The following is a 22143-nucleotide window of genomic DNA, read 5'->3' as shown; positions in this document are numbered from 1 at the left end:
TTGAATCTGAGCTGGGCTTGTGACTTTTTTCTCTTCTTCTTTCTTTCTTTCTTTGTTTATTTTTGAGAGAGAAACAGAGTGTGAGTTGGGGAGGCGCAGAGAGAGAGAGAGACAGACAGACAGAATCCAAAACAGGCTCCAAGCTTTGAGCTGTCAGCACAGAGCCCGATGCGGAGTTCAAACCCATGAGCAGTGAGACCATGACCTGAGCCGAAGTTGGATGCTCAATCGACTGAGCCACCCAGGCGCCCCTGTGACTTTCTGAAACCAATATTGCTGAGACCTTGCAGCTTCTGCTCTCACTCTCTTGGAACATTGCCACCATTTTCTGAAGAAGTCCAGCTGGAAAGAGACAGCCAGAAATCGCAGCTGAGGCTCCAGACATGTCATTGAGGCCACCATAAGCCAATTAATTAAGTTGCCAGCTGACCACAGCTGCTAAGTGAGTCCAGGTAAGATCAGAAGAATCATCTTGTCACCCCACAGAATCATGAGAAATAACAAACTATTATTGTTTTAAGCCACTACATTTGGGGGATGGTTTGTTACCCAGTAATAGCTAATTGATACAATACTGGGACAACTTGCCTTAAAGGTCAAAACTTGGGAAGCAAACCAAGTGCAGGCTGGATGGTGCAGTGGGTAAGAACCTAACTTTGGCCCCAGACTTGGGCCCCAAATCATACCCTGATAACTTACCAGCTGTGTGATGATGAGAAATTTGATTTATCCCTATGCCTTGCTAGGTCCTTGTGAGAATTAAAGGGGTTAATGTACAGAGAAGACTTGGAAACTTTTTCAGGAGAGAGGAATGCTGTTAAGTGTTGCTATTGGTATTACATGGCCACCAACAAAATGTGGTCCATGCATGTGCCAGAGGTGATAAAGGAGTAAATTCGTGTATATCAACTTGGAAAATTCTTACAAATATATGACTTACTGGAAAAAGTAAGTTGTTGGGCTATTACAATTATGTAAAAGTATTTTTTAGATTCAGGGAGGAGCACATAAACCATTTCAGAGTGTTTGCATCTTTGAAGGAAAGATGGGAATGGATTTCTAAGTAGAAATCAAGTATTTTTACTTGAATTGCAATATTCTTATTTCTTAGTATACACAAAGTACACTGGTTGCATCATTTTGGAAACAAACTAAAGCTCAAACTCTACCATTTATTAATTTGGTTTGGTGGGAATGTTTTCTTCTTTCTTGTCCTTTAGTTCCACCCCTCTCCAACATCCCAAATTCCTGTAATTAATTTAATTACAGTTGTTCTGAATTCTTTCTTCCTGTATGCCGCTTGGGGACCTAGCCTTCTCCAGTCAGCCCTGACACCTGTCTTGTCGCACGCAGCACCTGGCACTGCTCTCCAGGACCCCCCTGCGTGGGCCCACCCATGCCCACAGGTGGCTGTATTATTGCCAGAGTTTCAGATCTCACACTTTGATCCTCAACGTGCTTGAAGAATATCAACTCATTAGCTTCACTGTCTGAATATAAGGGCTTTCCCCACCCTCCACTGCAAGGGGCCCTGACACCCTCCTACAAGCAGCTGCAGGTAAGCCTTGGTGAGGGGTGTTTGTTCAAAAGGTGTCTGGGGAGGGGGGAACACAGCTGACACACATGCCAGAAGCGATTTCCGTCCGTGGCAGATGCCAAATGAAGAACTTTATTGGGCTCTTTAAATTTTTAAAGACTTGTTGGTGATGTTTTGTCCTGCTGTCCCCGTTTTAACGAGGAGGGCAGACAAATCGGTTCTGGTGTCCTTAACTATTGTGTGTAAGGGTGTGAGAGCAAAGACCGCTGCAGAGACCTACAAAATACAGATGCGTGAGTGAGGGAGAGGCTTGGAATCTGGAGACTTGCTTCTATATTCTTCTGTTTGGACACTTCTCGCTTCTCAGTCCAAGATTTTATATCCACAGGGAGATCCTGATGTTCTTTCTGGTTTTCATTAATAAGTTCTGGATTAGACTTTCTGGAAAATTGGAGTTTGGGTAAGACTGGTTGTTTTTGTTTTTTTAAGATTTTATTTTTAAGTAATCTCTGCACCTAACATCAGGCTCGAACTTACAACCCCAAGACCAAGAATCGAATACTCTACCAAATGATCCAGCCAGGTGTCCTGCATAAGACTGGTTTTTAACTCACAAATAACATGCACTCTCTGTAAAAATCTAATAGGAAAAAAACATACAGATAAGCTAAAAGGGAAGAAAGAGAGCACCTACTATATACTAGCACTATGCTAGGCGCTAGGGATCTCATGGGGAGCAAACTGTCAATTCCATGAAGACACACCCTTTGTCGTTTAAAAAATATTTTTTTTTACATTTATTTATCATTGAGAGAGCACGAATGGGCAGAGAGAGAAGGAGACACAGAGTCTGAAGCAAGCTCCGGGCTCTGAGCTGTCAGCACAGAGCCTGACTCAGGGCCCGAATCTGCAAACCTCGAGATCATGGCCGGAGCTGAAGTCGGTCGGTTGCTCAATTGACTGAGCCGCCCAGGCGCCCCAGGTTTGTTTAGAGGCTGGCCCTGGCCTACTTGCCGGGAAATTCTAGAGCTTGAGCTGGGTGCTAGTTTCACTAGTATTTACGTATGTAAAAGTTATTCAAGCTCCACATTTAGGATTTGCACACTCAACCAAGTGTAAGTTATTTGTCAAGAAAAAAAATGTTCTAAGAAGTATTTCTCAGAGGATAGCCCTACTATTGGGTGATTTTAAATCACATAGACCACCCTACCCCTCCAAAAACATCCTTTAAATTCTCTTTCAGTTCTTGAAGAAGAAAGCCCCACTTTGATGTCCACGGGTCTTCAACAACTAACATGTAGTGATTTCCCTTTTGAAACAGAGCTGCTCCTGGGCTCAGCCCCCAGCAGGCAATAGTCTCCAGCTGGAATTAAGTGACATTGTTTTATTTTTATTGAACTGATTTGCTATTTATGGCAAGTGGTGTAGGTTTCCCATTTGATGTAGTAATGTTGCTTTTTTTAGAGTAAATGTTTCCAGCAAATTTAAATTAAAAGTGAGTTGATTTTAAGACTAATTTTACATATAGGATACCTGTGGTATATGGATGGTACAGAAACTAAAATGATTCCTTTTCTTTTTTTTTTATTTAACAAGTTGTTTTTTATTTTTTTATTTGAGAGAGAGAGAGAGAGAGAGTGAGCATGGGAGTCAGGGGAGAGGGGCAGAGGAAGAGAGAGAGAGAGTGAGCATGGGAGTCAGGGGAGAGGGGCAGAGGAAGAGAGAGAGAGAGTGAGCATGCGAGTCAGGGGAGAAGGGCAGAGGAAGAGAGAGAGTGATCCCACGACCCTGGGATTATGACCTGAGCCAAGGTCAAAAGGCAGGTGCTCAAACGACTGAGCCACCCAGGTGCCCCCAAAGACTGTTCTTCCATGACTGAAGTTTGGAGAACATGGTTCTAGTGAATGTGATCTAGAAAAACAAACCCACATTTAGCTCCACACACACCTGCAGTTACACTTTCAGTTGAAGGAAACTTGAAAAGAATTATCTATACATTTTCCCCTCACCTCTAATTTACTCTTCTGTCTAATCCAAGCTTGTTTCTGGATTGGTTTCTTGGTAAAACGATTCTCCCAGCAACTCGATGGAGTTGGACGTATTCAATGGACATATCTCTGACCACATCTTTCATGGTTTCCCAGCAGCTTTGACCCAACTGACCACTTCCTCTTTTCTGAAACCTTTTCATTTGTGGACTTCAATCTTCTGGTTCTCCTTTTACCTCTCTTAGTCCCTCCTTCCCTGCCCAGTCTTCAAATGCCAGAGGCCAACAGGGCTAATCCAATGCGTGTAGGTATCATCTATTTGGAGATACCCATGTTGATATATCCAACCCAGCCAGTAGCCCATGGTGAACTTGACATCTGCACCTGACTAGCTCCAACTTCACAATCCAAATGGAACTCTTGATTCCTCCTGCACTTGATTCTGTCTCCATAAATAGCACCATCTCCTCTTTTCCTTCATCCTCAAAATCAGTCTATCATCCTGTTTGTTAGTTTCACCCCAAAGCTCTGTCAGGAATCTGACCACTCTACCCCATCTCCTCTTATGGTCCCAGGAAAGCCCATCACCTCCTGTCTGGACCCAGCACCAGCTTTCTCTTGTCCTTCATTTATGCCTCCTGCCTCCAGTTCATTTTTGCACAACAGGGAGAAGGATTGTTAGAAAATATAAATCTGGCAATATTCCTCCTTTGCTTAAAATTCTTCAGTGGTTTTCTTTTATTCTGGAATAAAAGACTTCTTTCTGTGGCTATGAAGCCCTATATGATCTGGTGCACACCTGTTTCTCTGATCTTACCTCATCTCTCTCTCTCTCTCTCTCTCTCTCTCTCTCTCTCTCTCTCTCTCTCTCTCTGACTCATTCTGCTTCAGCCACACTGAGTTTTCCTTTGTTCCTGGTTTGCAGAATCTGCTTACCTCAAGCAAAGGAGGAATATTGCCATATTCTGTTCCTTCTGCCTGGAATAATTTCTCCCAACTTTTCCATGACTGGTTCCTTCTCACCCTTCAGGTCTTAGCTTCAGTGTTGCCTCCTCAGAGCATCTACCCTGACCATTCTATCAATAAATGGGCTTCCCTAGAGATTATCTTGTTACTTTATTTCTACTTTAGCACTTTCAGTAGCCTCTAATTATCCTGTTTGTTAACTTCTCTACTTTTTTTTTCTTATAAATTCCATGGAAGGACCTTGTTTATTTGATTTCCTGCTGCATCCTCAATGCCCCAAATAGCATCTGACACATGGTAGGCCCTCAATGAGTATTTCTTGAATGTAATAAATGGAGAGGTAGGTGTGGACCAGATGGGGCAGAACCTTGACTGAGCATAGTGCAGAGGCCTTCAGGAATTTTAATCAGAGAGACAAAGTAATCAGACTATTTATTTACTTATGCTTTGTTTATTAATGTTTTGCTTGTTTACTTATTTAGGCAGTTTTATTTTTAAATGTTTATTTTTGAGAAAGAGAGAGAGCACAAGCAGGGGAGGGGCAGAGAGAGAGTGAGAGAGAGAGAAAGAGAAAGCGAATCCCAAGCGGGCTCCATGCTGTCAGCGCAGAGCCCGATAAGGGGCTCAAACTCACAAACCATGAGATCATGACCTGAACCAAAATCAATAGTCAGACAGTCAACTGACTGAGCCACCCAGGCGCCCCTTTTTAGGCAGTTTTAAATGATTAGTCTGACATTAGTGGGGAAAACAGACTGGAGCGGAATTCAGGAAGGCTATTGTAACCGTCCAGAAGAGAGATGATAGGATAAGATGCACAAAGCATTTAGCATTTGGTGATAAGGAAAAGGGGGAGTTACTATTCCCAATAAAGCAGGCAAGCAAGGGCTCCTTGAGCTAATGACGATGTAACGTTCTGAGTTCAGAGAGAGGGAGAGAAATTTGTGTATCCTCTGGAGTTTTTGAGTCTCCAGTCTCCTCCTCTGGTGAAAGGCTAAAATTTCTTCCCTTGTCAAGTCATTTGAACTGTATTCTGACAGTTTATTCTTCATTCATATGTGCATCTTCCCACTTGTGTTTCTCTCATCACCATCGGCTGGGAGGGGAGAATTGCACGGAGAGAGCTTCCAAAACTTCTCCTTAGCTGTGTGACCTTTCTGACCTCAGTTTCATCTTCTGTAAAATGAAGACTCTGATATCTACCCTGTCCATTGTGGGGATCATGGAATAACCTGATATTTTTTAAATGCAATAAAAAGTATTACTATTATTATTTCATTAAATAAATATTTATTAAGCACCTGCAGTGTGCCAGGCACTGCTATTGGTGCTGGGATTATAGCAATGGCGTGCAGAGAGGAAACAAATATCCAGTCCTTATGGGGCTGGTTGTTACAACGTCCATTTAGATTGTGGGCTTTGGGGTGCCTGGGTGGCTCAGTCGGTTGAGCATCTGACTTCAGCTCAGATCATGATCTCACAGTTCGTGGGTTCGAGCCCTGGGTCGGGCTCTGTGCTGACAGTTAGCTTAGAGCCTGGAGCCAGCTTCAGATTCTGTACCTCCCTCTCTCTATGACCCTTCCCTGCTTGTACTGTCTCTCTCTGTCTCTCAAAAATAAATAAATAAAAACTAAAGAAAAAAAAAAAGATTGTGGGCTTTTTGGATTTTGCTCATCTTTTCCAGATTGTCCAATCACCATGAGCTCCTGTTAAAAAGCACAGATTCTTCACCCAACCATAGTCTTGGTCAGAACGGGGACAATAGAATGGAGGATTAACTAGTTCCTTGAAGTTATTCAGAAAGGACCGAAAAGTAGAGATTATGTGGATTAAACTGCCTTCTTTTTTCTTATCCAAACACTGATCAGCCACTCAGAAATCCTGCGTAAATGTCTGTTTATACACTGAATTTTCCAAAACAGTTCTAATAAGAAGTGGCTTCAGATGCCTCCTAGGGAAAGCAAGTCCAAACATCAAAACCAGCCATGTGACCTTGAAGAAGAAGACAGTGAAGGTAGCAGAAAGTGATGTCCTGTCCTTGGCAGTGTGTTGTCTGCAACAGAGCTTGCTGTACCGCTGGGGTTGGTCACCTTCCTGATCTGGATCTAGGCGCCTTCATCACCAGAACAAGGTCAGGGTTTCCTGAATACCAGTTCATGGAGGGCTGCTGGGTTAGCAGCATAAGAATCACCTGGCAAGCTTTGAAATGTCCAGATTCCTGGGCCCCATAGACCAACGAGTCTGATGCAGTAGGAATAGGATGGCATCCATCACCTCCTCGATTTTTAATTTGCCTCCTGAGCAAATTTCTGATATGCATCCAGATTTGGGATGTTACCAGAGTAGATCAAACTCTCTGTGCCTCAGTTTTGTAAGATGTAAATATGATCTGTAAAATGTAATCATTCCTCAGATGGTAGAATTGAGAAACTTAATTTACATAATATGCTTATAACACTGGCGCATGGTAAGTACTTCATAAGTTTTCTTTATTTTTTAATGTTTATTCATTTTTGAGAGACAGCACAGACAGGAGAGGGGCAGAGAAAGAGGGAGCCAGAGGATCTGAACTGGGCTCTGTGCTTGATGTGGAGCTTGAACTCAAAAACCTCAAGATCATGGCCTGAGTCAGATGCCCAACTGATTGAGCTACCCAGGTGCCCCTGTACTGTTCCAGTTTTAACTCTTCTATTAGTCAAGGTCCAGTAGGGAAGGCAGGAACCACTGAGAGTCTTTAAAGCAAAGGAACTTAATGCAGAAGTGATGAAGAGGCTGAGAAATCAAATAGAGGACAGTGATACGACCTACAGATTAGGCAGCAAGAAGTCATCCACCACTGAGCAGGAAGAAGAGAGGGAAACCGTGGTGTTACTGGAGCCCAGGGTTTGGCAGAACCCGGAACCACAGCAGGAGCTGTGACATAGCCATTGCCAAGACATTACTGTAAGAGAAAAAGTACCCTGGCCTTTCCATTGTCCAACCCTCTAGTCTCCCTCCAGTGCTCCTTCCCATTGTCTGACCCCAACCTGACCCCAACAAGAAGTCATCTCTCAAGTGAGCCTGGGAAGCCTAATTTGCAGGTTACCTGCAACTTAGAGGAAGGATAAAGAATGGTTTGGAGGATAGATGATGATGATGATGATGATGATGATGATGATGATGATGATGATGATGATTTTCTTTAAGGCCCTTTTTGGCCATACAGTTCTCAAAGTCTCTAGACCTTGGCCAACCACAAGTCTTCAGGGCTTTGTGAGTGCTTATCGATTAATTGATTCTGTGTGCTCAGTGTACACACATACATAAATGCTTGGCCTCTGATCTCTAGAAACTGACAGCTCAGGCCTTAGCAAAAATTCACAAAGGCATCATAGCCCCTCCCAAGACTCAAAGAAAGAGAAGGCATAGGGATCAGGTTTCTTGCTGGGGATCAGCTGCCTCAGCACCTTGAAGGATTCAGAAGTGATAGATGGAAGGAACTGACCATTGACATCACCAGACAAAAAGGAGGGTCCCAGAAAAATCACAAACATTTATAAGAAGTAAGACTATGGAATCATTGGTTCTGAGCACTGGGCAGTGGAGAGGAGGGACAGGAAATAGAACCTCACCCAGTTTTAAGGCTACTTCCTAGAAAAGACTGCAAAATACCCACTTGTCTTTGGGACACATCCCCATAAATGTGTGGGTGTGGGGATCTGGGAATTTTGCTACCAAAAATGGGCAGAAAAGCTCTTTCTAAATGTTTCTTGGAGGACCCAGAATTTAACCTTGAACCAGGGGCAAATATGTTTATTTTTAGAGGTTTTTAAGAGAAAGGATTGGATATTGTAGAATTCTTCCTAATATACCAAAAACCTGCTTCACAACTTCATTCTTCCAGCAAATATTGACGGATAGCAGCTTGGCAACTGGTTCAGGCAATGAATTTTGGAGCGAGGCGGGACCGGGTTACACTGCGGCTCTGCATCTGCCTTTGCTGTGTGGTCTTGGGCAAGGGGCTTACCCCCAGCTTGTCTGTGAAAAGGGAACAATATGAACTACTGTGTCAAGTTGTGAGGATTTGGATGAGCTCATGCATAAAAGTAATTAGTACAGAATCTATCCAGTGTGTGCTCAGGAAATGGTAGTAGTTCATTCTATTGTGACATGTTTCATTTGTATGTCACTTTGCAAACCGCTTATTCCTATATTAGCTCACTGGATCTCATCACTTAGATCTTATTGATTTCATCCATTCAATAAATACTTGAGTATTTTATGCTAGGCCATTCTAGGTTCCGAGGATACAAAAGTGAACAGCAGACAGAAAGACCTATCAGGGGTGCCTAGGTGGCTCAGTCGGTTAAGCATCTGTGGTTTTGGTTCAGGTCATGATCTCATAGTTCATAAATTCGGGCCCAACATCAAGCTCTGCACTGACAGCATGGAGCCTGCTTGGGATTCTCTCTCCCTCTATCCCTGTACTTCTCCAGCTGTCTCTCTCCCTCCTCCCCTACCTCTCTCCCAAAATAAATAAATAAATAAACTTAAAAAAAAATACCTATCTTTCATAGAGGATACACCCAATGAGAGAGACTGATAATAAATACAATTTAATAAGCACTTGTTTATTATGTACTAAAATGCTTTACAAATAGTAAATTATAACCTATGGGGAAGGTATTATTATGCTTATCCCATTTTCTAGATGAGAATACTGGAGCACAAGGGAGTCAATCACAAGTCTCACACTCTACCAGCTGAGCCAGCCAGAAATCCCTAGAGAATACTGGAGAACAAAGGAGTTAAAAATCACCTACCTAAGGTCTCATAGATCAGAAGAGCTAGATTCAGGATTCAAAGCCAGACAGTGTGGCTTTGGAGTTCTTGCTCTTTTTTCTTTTTATATATTTTTTTAGAGAGAGTGAGGGAGGGAGAGAGAACTCACACAAGCAAGCACACAGGGGAGAGCGGCAGAGGGAGAGGGAAAGAGAGAATCTTAAGCAGGCTCCACACCCAGCACAAAGCCCCACACACAGCTCGATTCCATGAGCCATGAGATCATGTCTTGAGCCAAACTGAAGAGTCAGACACTTAACCGACTAAGCTACCCAGGTGCCCCTGGAGTCCTTGCTCTTAATCATTACTGTGTGTTGCCGCCCAAAGGAAAAAAAATTAATATATGTACTAATAAATTAATGTGTGATAAGTGCTATGAAAAAGTACAGCAGGGTGAAGGGCAAGAGAGGATGATGAGAGAATGCTATCTATGCCTGGTGGTCAGGGAAGGCCTCTCGAAGGAGCAACACCTGAGCAGAGGCCTGAAAGAGCGAGGGAGAGAGGCAGGTGGACATCTTTGGGAAGGGCAGTCCGGCCGAGGGGGCACGGGTGCAGAGGCTGGAGGCGGCCCACCCTGGTGTGTTCTGAGAACAGCAAGGAGGGGAGTGCTGGGAAAGCAGAGTGAGCGAGTACAAGATGAGTCAGGGTGTGAAAGACACCTCAGGCTGGAAAGCAATTGCTTTCGCTGAGGCGGACAAATTGTGAGAGGAGCAGGTTTGTAGGGGAGGTCGGGAGTTCAGTGTGGGGTAATTCTCACCATCACCCATCAAATAGGAGCGACTAATTCCAGAGGCTTTGAGGGATTAAATAACTCACCCAGGTCACCTAGGCAGTCTTTGGGGGCAAGATTCAGACTTGTGTCTGTCAACCCTAATTTCAAAGACACAGGCCTTTCCCTGGTTGGGTGCTGTGGGGGAATCTGGAGAAGTTATATTCTGGTCCCGGCCCCAAGGAGCTCCCAACGAGGCAGAAAAGAGGTGCTAGAGAGTGAGGTAGAAAGACAGAGGAAAGTAATAATGCCAGACTCCACACCACAGTAAGTAGCATGAGGTTATTATTTATTTATTTAGAGAGCGAATACGTGAGAGTATGCTCGGGGCAGAGGTACACAGAGAGAGAGAGACAGAGAGACAGACAGAGAGAGAGAGAGAGAGAGAGAGAGAGAGAGAATCTTAAGCAGGCTCCATGCCCAGTGGGAGCTGACACCCGGGTCGATCTCAAGACCTGACTATGAGATCATGACTGCCAAAATCAAGTCACATGTTTAACTGACTGAGCCACCCGGGCCCCACTGAGCAGGAGTTTAAATGCAGACAGGAAGCTCAGGAAAAGTGCAACTCTTGTTTCTTGAATCAGAGAAAAGTTTACTTTTCTTATGTTTCTTTTCTTCTCTCCATCTCCCTCCCTCCCTCTCTCTCTCTCTCTCCCTCTCTCTCTCACTTTGTATACTTCTTTTCAAAAAGCACAGTGAAAAACTCCCGGCTCTGTGTATGTGGAGGGTGTCCTGGACAGTACAGACATTCTGACTGCTGAAGGCCACACTGTGAGAGATGGGAAGGCCCCAGAGGCTCAGAATTCTACCCAGGCAGGTCTTTTTCTGCAGATTGTCCCCAGAGCTGATGCTTTCCCACTGTGACAAATGTATATCCCCAGGCCAGACATCTCCCCTGACCTGGTGTCTCCGGCCACAGCCTCCTCAACATGCCACTACCAGGCATCTCTAAACATTCCCCAATTTGAAGCTCCGTCTTCCCCCATTTCCAAACTTGCTCCACCTGCAGTGGGATTCCAAGAAGCCTACTGTGAGACAGGGATTCATGTGCCCAGATGACTAACTAAGGAAGGGATCCCAGGAGGAGCAAGTAAAGGAGTGGGAGAAACAGGGCAAAAAAGGCAAGAGGTGAGGCATATGGCTTGCTCAGTCAGAAGAGAATGTGACTTGATCTCAGGATCGTGTGTTGGAGCCCATGTTGGGTTTAAGATTTCTAAAAAAATAAACTTAAAAAAGGAGGAGGAGAAGGAGGGGAAGGGGAAGAGGAAGAAGAAGGAGAAAGAGAAAGAGGAAAAAGAGAAGAAGGAGAGGAGGAGGAGTGTGAGGAGCAGGGGGAGGAGCAGCAGGAGGGGGAGGAACGAGGGAGAGGAAGGCTGAACAGGATTGTGATTTCAGACCAAGTCCTCAGAGAGTATCTTCAGCCTCATCCCACAGAGGATGCTAGATGTCAGTTACCTCTCGGGATTTGGCTGGCTAGGGGAAAGGAACCTGGGCTTCCGTACTCCTGTACAGGTTGGTTATTGGCTAAGAGCTGGGGAAGTGAGCTCCTGGGCACTTTCTTGCAAGAGCAAAGGACCCCAGTAGCAGATGGCAGATCTCTGAAGAGAATCACATGTGCAGGCTGCTAGAAGCATCAGCACACAGAAGCCAAGACAGGGAAGCTCTGAAACCATCAAAGGGATCCCAGGGAGAATCTGAGTGGTACCCTGACATTTTCTACTACACACACCTTCCCCAACTCAAGAAATGGTGTTGCCATCCTGCTGGTTGCGCAGGCCTCAAACTCTGGAGTCATTCTTGACCTACTCTTTCTACCACACTCATATCCAATCCTTTAGCCAATCTTGCTGTTGGCAAAAACCTTTACTGAAAAAAAATTTTGTAAGTAATCTCTACACCCAACGTGGGACTGGATTTCATGATCAGGAGATCAAGAGTCCCTTGCTCTCCTGACTGAGCCAGGCAGGTGTCCTGAATAGATCTTTAAAATATACTCAGGGCCTAATCACTTTTTAAAAGTAACTTCTTAAAAATCATGATAGAATTCATGTAACATACAGTTCAGTGGCATTAAGTACATTCACATTGTTGTGCAACCATTACCACCATCCTTCCATAAACCTCTTTTCATCATGCAAAACCAGGGAGCCTGGGTGGCTCAGTCTGTTGAGTGTCCAACTTTGTTTCAGATCATGATCTCAGTTTGTGGGTTCGAGCCCTGCGTCAGGCTCTGTGTTGACAGCTCAGAGCCTGGAGCCTGCTTCCGATTCTGTGGTCCCTCTCTCTCTGCCTCTCCCCTGCTCATGATCTGTATCTCTGTCTCTCAAAAATAAATAAATGTTAAAAAATTTAAAACAAAAACAAAACTAAACTCTGTACTGTTGGGGCGCCTGGGTGGCTCAGTCCATTAAGCATCAGACTTCAGGTCAGGTCATGATCTTACGGTTTGTGGGTTTGAGCCCTGCATCTGGCACTGTGATGACAGCTAGTTCAGGGCCTGGAGCCTGTTTTCAATTCTGTGTCTCCCTCTCTCTCTGACCCTCCCCTGCTCATGCTTTCTCTCTCTCAAAAATAAATTTAAAAAAATTTAAACTCTGTACCTGTTGAACATTGGCAGTAACAATGATTGGCTATTGCAAATAATGCTGCTATGAACATGGATATTCAAATATATCCATGCTTTCAATTCTTTTGAGTATGTATCCAGAAGTGGAATTTCTAGACCCCATGGCAATTCTATTTTTAAATTTTTTAGTAACTGCTTTTCTGTTTTCCACTGTTTTCCATACTGACTGCACCATTTTACATTCTCATCAACAGTGCACATTCCAATTTTTCCATTTCCTCGCCAACAGCTGTTATTTTCTGTTTTTTTAAAATCTGATACTTTCTTATCCCTTCTACAATGTCTACCCTAAACCAAGCCTTTTCAGTTTTATTGCAGTAGGATCCCAGCTGACCTCCCTGCTTTTTTTTTTTTAATGTTTTTTAATTTATTTTTGAGAGACAGAGAGAGACTGTGTGAGCAGGGGAGGGTCAGGGAGAGAGGGAGACACCAAATCCAAAGCAGACTCCAGGCTCCGAGCCGTCAGCACAGAGCCCGATGCGGGGCTGGAACCCACAAACTGAGATCATGACCTGAGCTGAAGCCGGATGCCCAACCGAGTGAGCCACCCAGGTGCCCCTGACCTCCCTGCTTCTACCCTCATCCTCTGTGGTCTCAACACTACCTGTCTGCTCAAGGCCTCCAGTGCCTTCCTTCCTTCCCACTCAGTAAAATCCAAGTTCTGACAGTGGCGTATGATTTAGTCCCCACCCTTCCAACTCTGACTCATTTCCAACTTGCTCACTCTACTCCAGTCAGTCTGGCTCTTTTTTTTTTTTTCTTTTTTTCTCTGTCCCAAGTAAACTACTGCCTCAGGGTCTTTGCTCAGATTTCTCTGCCTGGCATACTCTTTCTTCAGAATCCTTGCGTAACGTGCTTCTTCACTTCCTTCAGGTACTGTTCAAATGTCCAGATCTCAGTGAGGCCTCTGGACTTCCCCCTTGCTCACCCACCCCTCATTAATTTTCTGTCTGTCTTTCCCATCCTGCCCTGTGACTGGGGAGGACCCCTAGACACTCCACTACATGGGCTTTCTTGCCCTTAGGCTTCTGGGTGGCTTTAGTCCATGGGAGGCACTGCCAGGAGATGAATGGCAAACAGGGAGAGAAGTTGGAGTTTCCCCACATCCTCCTTGCTCGGGGCAGTGGCTGTGTCCACCTGGACAGCAGCTGCATCGGGGAAGGGTAGTCCCCACTCTGCAGCTCTCCCCAACTCCCAAGCTCAGTGATACCATTTCTTCCCTTTGCCCTTCGGGCTCCGAAGTTCTAAGGCCTTTCTGCTCTTGTTGGTCCCTGGGGCCACAACATCCCTCTTGATTCTCTGAACCTCTGCCTGTTTCACCAGACCTGGATTCTGTCTTCTGCTGGACCTGACTGAAACCCCTTCCAGATCACTTTATGTACAATTTCCAACACTACCTTATGTCTCAGGAATTGGCACTTCCCACTTAGTCCTTGTTCATCTACACAGCATGTATTATCCAACATGTATTTACTTATTTGGTTATTTTCCTCTATTACCCCCACTCCCACCCACCCCCACACTTGGGGATGGAAGGTCCAAGGGTGCAGAGTTGTCTGTTTTGTTCACTATTGTATCTACAGTGCTTAGCACATAGCAAGCTACCAGCAAATATTCATTCAATAAATGAATGAATAAACGACCAACAAGGGGGAGCTACAGAGAAGACAGGAGCCGAGGTCCAAGTTGCAGGCGGATGAGCTGACTCTCAATTTCTCTTCTCCCCGCCCTCTCGCGGAATGCTGAGTGCCCTGGAAGGAGGCGGAAATGAGCGGGCTCTACAGCCCACTAGCCGGGTGTTTACTTAATTAGGGCCTGTATCTCGAGGCTCGTCTGTGTTTAACCGACCACCTAATGGCTTCATCTGCTTCCAGGCCGGCTCAACGGAACCTGCGAGGCGAAGATAGGTGGAGTCACCGGGTACCCTTTGGGGTCTTCGCTGCCACCATGCGCACCAGCACTGACATCTAACCTTCTCTCCTGCAGGGAAAGCCACCCGGGCGGAGGGCTGGGGAAGCAACCCCTGCGGGAGAGCATGGCAAGCAAGGCAGGCTTGGAGCTCAGCAGGCCGCCTCAGGCTATTCCTGCACGTTATCCACGCCCAACCCACAGCTGCTGGGACCACAGGCCAGATAAACAAGCTCTCCCATAATACCAGATGCCAATTGCTTGCTTTTACCATCAGCCGTGAAATTGAAGGGTTGCAGTGTTTCTCATTTCTTAGTTTGGGGACTGTGAGGGTGCTAAGGAGGAGAGAAACCATTCACAGGCAGAGGACAAATGAGCCAGATCCTAAAGCAATAATACCAGGCAACATTTGGGCACTTGTTCTGTGCCAGGTACTGAGATGTGCATTTTAAACGTATTAATTTAATCCTTATTTATATATATTAACTCCCTTAATCCTAGTATTTTGCGGGGCAGATGTCTTAAAAGCCCCATTTGATGCATGCAGAATTGAGCCTCAAAGAGAGATTTCCCTTGCCCTAGGCTGTGGCACTAATCATGGTGGAACACGGGTTTGAACTCAGGCGGTGGGGCTCCAGAGCTGATGCTCAGCTCCAGAGAGGACCCCAGTCGCATGGCAAGTGTTATCCTCACAGCCACAGGCCTGGTGGTTGGAAAGCCAGGCAGGCTACCAGGTTAGCCCTTGAGGGCCAAAGAGTATCTAATTAGATACTCTAGTCCCCTCTTCAAACCTCTGAATCTGAGCTGGGGAAGGAGGGGAGGGACGAGTAGGATCTCAGGGCAGCTAAAGCAGGTGGAGAGGCCTAGGGAATGGGGAGTTGGGAAAACTCAGCTTGGTTGGGAGAGGGCGGGCAGAGTGGAGCAACTTGGTCCCAGGACGGTTCCTCTGTCTGGGCCCCACTTGTGTGTCTTGAAGGGGAAAGCACTTCAGGTCTAAAGTAGAGGAGCAAATCCCAGCCCCGCCAGATGTTTCAGTGTTTCTCCAGGAGGTTTGGTGAGAGAAGCGTGACAGGAGAGCGGTGCCAAAAGAGACTCACTGGAAGGCCGCTTGCATATAGAACTTTCCACTTAGATTGTATCCGTATTTCAGATCAATAAAAACAGCTGCATTTAAAAAAAAAGTCTTTATTTTTTATTTTGAGGTCGGGGGAGGTAGGGACCAGAGAGAGGAAGGGGGCCAAGCAGGCTCAATCCCACAAACCATGAGACCAAGACCTAAGCAAAATCAAGAGTCTGAGGTCCAACTGACTGAGCCACTCAGGAGCAGGTAAATGTCTTTTTTTTAAGTTTTTATTTAAATGTTACCTAACGTTGGGGCGCCTGGGTGGTTCAGTCCATTAAGCACCTGACTTTGGTTCAGGTCATGATCTCACAGTTGGTGGGTTCCAGCCCTGCCTGGGACTGTGCTGATCACTCAGGGCCTGCAGCCTGCTTTGGATTCTGTCTTCCCTTCTGCCCCTCCCCTCCCTGCTCATGCTGTCTCTCTTGCTCTCTCTCTCTCTCTCTAAAAAATAAATAAAACCTCAAGTTGAGAAAGTGTCATATTTAATGGGGGGAAGGGGTTGCTGGAGATGATGGTGCTAATAACCACCCCTCTACCTTGCCCAGTTGGACGCCACGACAACCTCCCAACTGTCCCAAACTGGGCCCTTCTCTCCAGCCTCCATTTGTTTGGTGTACTGAGTTGCACCTCACGGCCAGTTTTAAACCTTACTCTGTGCCGGCTGGCGTGGGAGGTGGAAAGAGGATGGGGGCAGCCCCCGCTGTAGCCGGTTGTGGGACGGCCACACCCGGCCTCCATCAAAGCTTTGGATAACCGAATGCCTCGGGGGAGTATGAATGGGGTGCCCCTGTTTCCAGTCGTGTTCAGATGCATCTCCACTGTTTTTTCCACTGTAGCCGCAAGACACAAAACATTTTTCTTCGCGTGCTGCAGAGGCTGAGGAACGGGGTGGGTTTTTGTTTGTTTTTTGTTGTTGTTTTTTTTTTTTTACCTCGAACCCGGAATCTGTGAGACAGGGCCTGGGTGCCTGCCGGGAGCAGCTCCAGAAAAGCCGAGGGAAGGCAAGAAAGCATCAAAGAGGACTGGAGGGCGTTCGCTGGTGCCTTGACCACGCCAGCCACGGCCCCACCTGCGAGGGGGCGGGACCCTGCGGCGCCGGACCAATCAGCAACCACCTGCACTCACCTGGCCCCCTCCCTCTCGCTCCCGCGGGCTGCTGCTCTCAAAGGGGCGCTGAAAGCGTAGCCGAACGCCAGCCCGCTGTCGCGGCAGCTTCTTCGTTCTCTCTCCAGCCATGGGGCTCCCTAACGGGCTTCTCGCGTCCCTCCTCCTCCGCCTCGTCCTCCTCCTTCAGGTACTCCTCTGTCTTGCCCTAGCCCCGGCCGGGCAGTTCTGACTGCTTGGGGTCCGCTCGCGGCGGTGGCGTCGGGGAGAGCGCGGCGCTGGGCTCTTTGGGGTCAAGGTGGCCCGGACGGCCCCGTAAGCAATCTCGGGATGGGTGTACAGAACCGGGCATGCCTGTGACCCAGCCTCCCTTTTCCCCCTCCTCTTCCCCCAGGCGCAGGTTTGCTGGCTGCCTTGCGTGGCCTCCGAGCCGTGCCTGGCGGGCTTCGGGGAAGCTGAAGTGACTTTGGAGTCGGGAGGCGCGGAGCTAGAGCCCCGCCAGGCGCTGAGGAGAGGTAAGACCCTCCGGGAGGCAGCCCCGCGGAACCGCAGGGCGGGGGGCGCGCACGTGGTCCGCTCCGGTGTGGTCCGCGCGAGGGGTGTCCAGGTTGGGGCGGGGGACTTCTGGCTCCGCCTCAGGTATGGAGAAGGCCAAGAAGCCTCTCGGGGGTAGCGCGCGGGTGGATGTTGGACCCAGGAGGACCGAGCGCCTAGAGCCCTCGGACATCCAACCCCTCTTTGCCCCTCTGCGGCCGCTTACCTTCATCTCCTTCGGGGTGCGGGGCGCCTGCGTGCCTCGCGCAGCCGGGACGTGGGAAGCTCTCCCCCACTGGCCCCAGCAAAGGAATGCGCGGTCCACATTCCTCCCCAACCCCCGCGCAGGTGTGGGGATGAGCCGTGCCCCGGGCAGCCCCCTTCGCCCCTCTCGGGCCCCCTTTGTGTACCATGCTTTGTGTCTCCGACAGACAGACCGGGTCTGTTTCTCTTCTTCGCGCTCCCCTCCTCCGCCCCCCTTCTTCCCGGGCTGCTGGAATGCACTCTTAACCCTGCCCTTCCCGGAGGGCCGGAGCCCCTGCAGCCAGCCTGGAAACTGGGCTTGGCACACCTGGGCTGGGGCCATCACGCACTTGGGAGAAACCCCGCCCCACCCCCACCCTACCCCCCTCCTTGAGACTGGAATGTTAGGGCACTTAGGAGAGTGGAGGGGTCCCAAACCGGAAGGTCTTGAGCTGAGGGGGAGGTGGATGGGAGATCAAAGCACGTTTTTGATCACCCAGTTTACTTGTGTCTCCCTCTCCTTCCCCCAAGTTCAAAAACTTGTGAGTGGGGAGTCACTTTGGTGTTAGGAGAACCAGGGTGTTAGGAGACCCGGAGAGCAGCCCGCTGAAGCGGGCCTGTCTCCCTCCATCCAGGACAGTGGGGGTTTCTCCACGGATCAAACCCAAGTTCTTAAAGAGAGCTATAACCCAGAATCTTTGGTGGGTGGGGTTCCAGAGGATCCCTAACCTGAGAAATTGTTTAAGAATTTGTGTATGCATTTTCCCTGAGAGGGGATCTACAGTTTAGCTGGCTGTCAAAACAACTAAAAACGGTTGCCACCTAGCATTTCTCTAATGCCCTCATCAGCATACCCTTCATCCCACATACAAATTTCCCTAGTTTGAATGTTGGGGTGTCAGTGTCTAGGCGATGGCTTTCCTTTGTTTCTTCAAAAGAGGACTGGGGTCTGGAGTTTGTGGGGGCCTTTTTTCTCCCCCTTCTTTTCCCAAATAACCCTGCAGATCGACAAAACAATTAACACCCTGGCTAGGCCAGGCTCCTTAAACTCTTGGCTGCAGGGAGCCAAGCAGAGGCATTAAGAGGCCATGCCTCATAAACTTTAAATTCTTGCACATGGGTTTATTACTGACTGGCTAACAAACTGCAACTCTGCCAACCTGTAAAAATGTTAACTTGGGCAGGGCCCCAAATCCAATTCCGGCTCCCTGAGGAAGCTTTATTGCTAACCAGACCTCTGTCAGATCCGTACTCCCCCTCATTGTCAAGTTCTCTGACTACAATCTCGTGGCTTTTGAGTGTTGACTGTGCCTTATCTTTCTTAGTGAAGCAAGAAATATCAGATTAACTGTCACTTGACTAAGCTTGAGGTTGTTGAGGGGAAGCGGTGATCAGGTTTTCGATTTCATGGTCCGGTTGGCTGGCAAGTGTTTCCCTGTGACGTCAGGCATTTTAAACCTTTTGAAACAATTCTGCTTTCGTGGATGTCTGATTTATGGTTGTGAAAATGGTGGGTTCATGCCAGGAGCACACCTGGGTTATAAAAAAGGGGGGGAGGGGCTCATGTGTTTGGCTAACCTTGAGCCTCCCTGCAACATGACTGGTTCTTAGAGTAGTTTTCCGTGAAATAGACTGCTGCCTTTTATTTTCAGTAAAAGCAAGTTTCTCTGTCCAGTTGGTCTCAACTCATTGAGACACATCAACAAAAAATAGGGGTATTTCTTTCCTTAGTCCTCAGTTGCTGACATCTTTCTACCCCCACCACTTCCCCCAGGCTCTCTGTCTTCAGTGCTTAGGATGGATCCAGCCACGTTGAAAGGGTTGTCCTGAGGGTACATACAAACTCTCAAGTTTGGCCAAGCAGACGAGTTTCCTTATTGCCAAGGAACAATTGTCTCTGTTGTTCGCCCCTGGGTTATGAATATCACAGGTGTCTATGAAGTCAAGCTCAGAGAAATTATCTGATATAATTAATACCTTGTTTGCATGTGCACTTTCCTCTTCAAAGCACTTCCACAGCTCTGAGCTTGCTTTGTCCTCCTGACATTCTCTTGAAGCTGGTAAAGTAACTATTAAACAGCTTGAGCTCTTAATCTCAGAGTTGGTACTTCAGAAAGCCTGTGTAGCCTAGCCCTGCTGGAGGGTTTAAAGGTGGAGAAACAGGAACAGCTTAATGGATTCAGTTTGCTAGGCTGACAGCTCATGAGCTTCCTTGAGGGTCACAAACATGACTTTTACCTTTAGATTTATTCCTAGGACCTAATACTTCACAGGATGCCCAGTAGGTGTTCACATGAATCATGACGATCTGGTGAAGGTCTGCCTATTTTATAAATGAAACCTAAGTGGTTGTGGCTTAACGAAAGTCATTGCTGCAGTGACTCACATGGAAGTTTCTGAATCCTAAGTTCAGTCCATTTTTTACTACCAGAAAGTGGGAGGTGGATGAAATGAAGTGGAATGTTGGAGTGCCAGATCTCAAAGACACCAATTACAACCCCCCTGTCCTAAGAGCAATTAATCATTTGTTTGGTCTTCTCGTAAGGTTTTTCCAGAAATGTTCCTATAGGGAAACTGGCTTAGAGACAGTCTCTGAGTGTCCTAATAATGGGACTTGGGTGCCTAGACCAAGAGCAAAAGGTTAATCTGGAAGAAGAGCTAGAATGTTCCCCCCTACCACCCCTGCCTCACAGTCTGGGGGGGCTGCCTTCAGGTGTGGTCTGGGAAGAGGTGGGAGGAAGGAATTTACATGGTATTAGTACAGTAATTAAAAGTGATTGACCTAACCCTGGTCTATACATCATTAATGGCAAACAGTTGAGAGAGGCAGCTTAATGACAGTGAAAGAAATCCAGTACTTCATTATGGTCCCTCTGCAGGTTCAACTCACCCTTAGTCAGTGTTTGAGTAAGATTAAAGCTAACCCTCATTAGCCTTGGTAGGAAACTTCAAAGTTCAGTAATGAATCTGACTGAGCATGAATTCACTTCAAGATGGTTTGGCTATTAGAACTTGTGTAAAAATTGCCTTTTGTTTTGGAGCCTCCAGCCTGGGCCATGTCCTTTGTTTATATTTTATTCTTTCAATAAACATATTTAATATCTGCATGAATCAGGTAGGATTCTAGAACTACAGCTAAAGCAATGAACAAAACCAGGCTCCTGCCCTTGAAGAGCTTATAGTTTAATATTTTTTTATGCTTATGATTGTCTTACAAAGCAGGTGGTAGTAACTCACTTGCTGTAAAAGCAGTGTAAGCAACTTGGTGTGAGGTCACTGGGGCAGTCAGCAGTAAGTCCAGGATTTTAAATCCAGTGGGATTTCACAGGGCCAAATAAATCTGCCTCAGGAATGAATGATTTGGGAAATGGGGCTTTGAGCCTGGCTGGCCGCCTTCCTGGCTCAGCAGCAGGTTGCTAAAGCCTGTTGCACATCACTGTTAGTTTGTGCCTGGGGAGCAGGTCCCAAACCTCTAATCTCCCTTTTCACCTCCTCACATGGCACTCTGTTCCTAGGTTACCCAGTGCGGGGTGCCCTCACCTTCGTGCTGTGTGATGAGGAAGGCATTGCTTACATGAAGCAGTGGGCTCTAAGGCTGGAAACTATAGTTCTGCAAAGCATTTGGAGGATGCTGGAGGAGGGGGAGGGAGAGAAGGGCCTCCCCTGTCCAAATAAGCTGAGGCTTTGGTTCTCAAGCTGAACTGTCTCCATTCAGATAATCACTGTTATTGAATAATAACATAAATGGAGGAAAGTGCCCAAATGATAAGTGTACAGCTCAATAATGTCACATTTAAAACGCCCGTGTACCAAGATCAAGAAACAGCATTGCCAGCACCTCAGATTCCCCTTCCTTTCTGTTCTCTACCCTGCCCACCAAGAAAATCACAGTCTTGACTTCAAATACAATAGGTTAGCTTGCCTGTATTTGAATTTTATGTAAAAGAACCATACAGACTATTCTCTTGGGTATTGCACATTTTGTGAGATGATTCCATAGTTCTGGAGGTGGTCGTAGGTGATTCTCACTGTCCTATAGTATTCCATTATGGGACAATTGACACTTTGACTGGAGTTTCTGGGTTTGGGCTGTTAAGACTGGTGCTGTTGGGAACATTACTGTGCCAGTCTCCGTGTTCACTCTCTTTAAGGCACATAATTGCTAGGTTAACTGAGGATTACCTGAGGATCTCCGTGCTGTAGCTGTTATACTCAGAAGTCAGCTTTTAGTTTTGAAAGGGAGAGAGAGATACAGAGCACGAGTGGGAGAAGGGCAGAGAAAGAGGGAGACACAATCTGAGGCAGGCTCCAGGCTCCACGCTGTCAACGCGGAGCTCAAACCCCGAACTGTGAGATCATGACCTGAGCCTAAACCAAGAGTCCAATGCTTAACTGACTGAGCCACCCAGGAGTCCCATCCTTTCTGGATTCTTGATTCTCCTTTAGCACTCTGCCAAGAGACAGTAAGTCTTTATTATATCTTCGGTCACATTCTTTGTGTTGAGGGAGAAGTCCTTCCCT

At 46.9% G+C, this 22143-nt stretch overlaps 1 protein-coding gene and 1 long non-coding RNA gene across 3 annotated transcripts in view; both read left to right on the top strand.

Annotated features, from left to right (window-relative positions):
- Positions 1-267: 267 nt before the first annotated feature.
- LOC115280755 lies at positions 268-15780 on the top strand. The gene is made up of 3 exons (XR_003903914.1): positions 268-452; positions 1354-1558; positions 14697-15780. It is a non-coding gene; the product is annotated as an uncharacterized LOC115280755 (long non-coding RNA).
- A 1141-nt stretch (positions 15781-16921) lies between these two features.
- The window catches only part of CDH3 (cadherin 3), a 44520-nt gene continuing 39298 nt past the window's right edge, over positions 16922-22143 (top strand). For both annotated transcript variants that reach the window (XM_029925112.1, XM_029925113.1), the window contains exons 1-2: positions 16922-17035; positions 17240-17360. In XM_029925112.1, coding sequence (XP_029780972.1) covers positions 16976-17035; positions 17240-17360 — 181 coding nt within the window. In that variant the 5' untranslated portion in view covers positions 16922-16975. The remainder of the gene's footprint in view (positions 17036-17239; positions 17361-22143) is intronic.

Source organism: Suricata suricatta, chromosome 16 (genome assembly GCF_006229205.1).
Source record: "Suricata suricatta isolate VVHF042 chromosome 16, meerkat_22Aug2017_6uvM2_HiC, whole genome shotgun sequence".
NCBI lineage: Eukaryota > Metazoa > Chordata > Mammalia > Carnivora > Herpestidae > Suricata > Suricata suricatta.
Note: the sequence above shows the minus strand (reverse complement) of the source record. Positions and strands in the feature narration are given on the sequence as shown.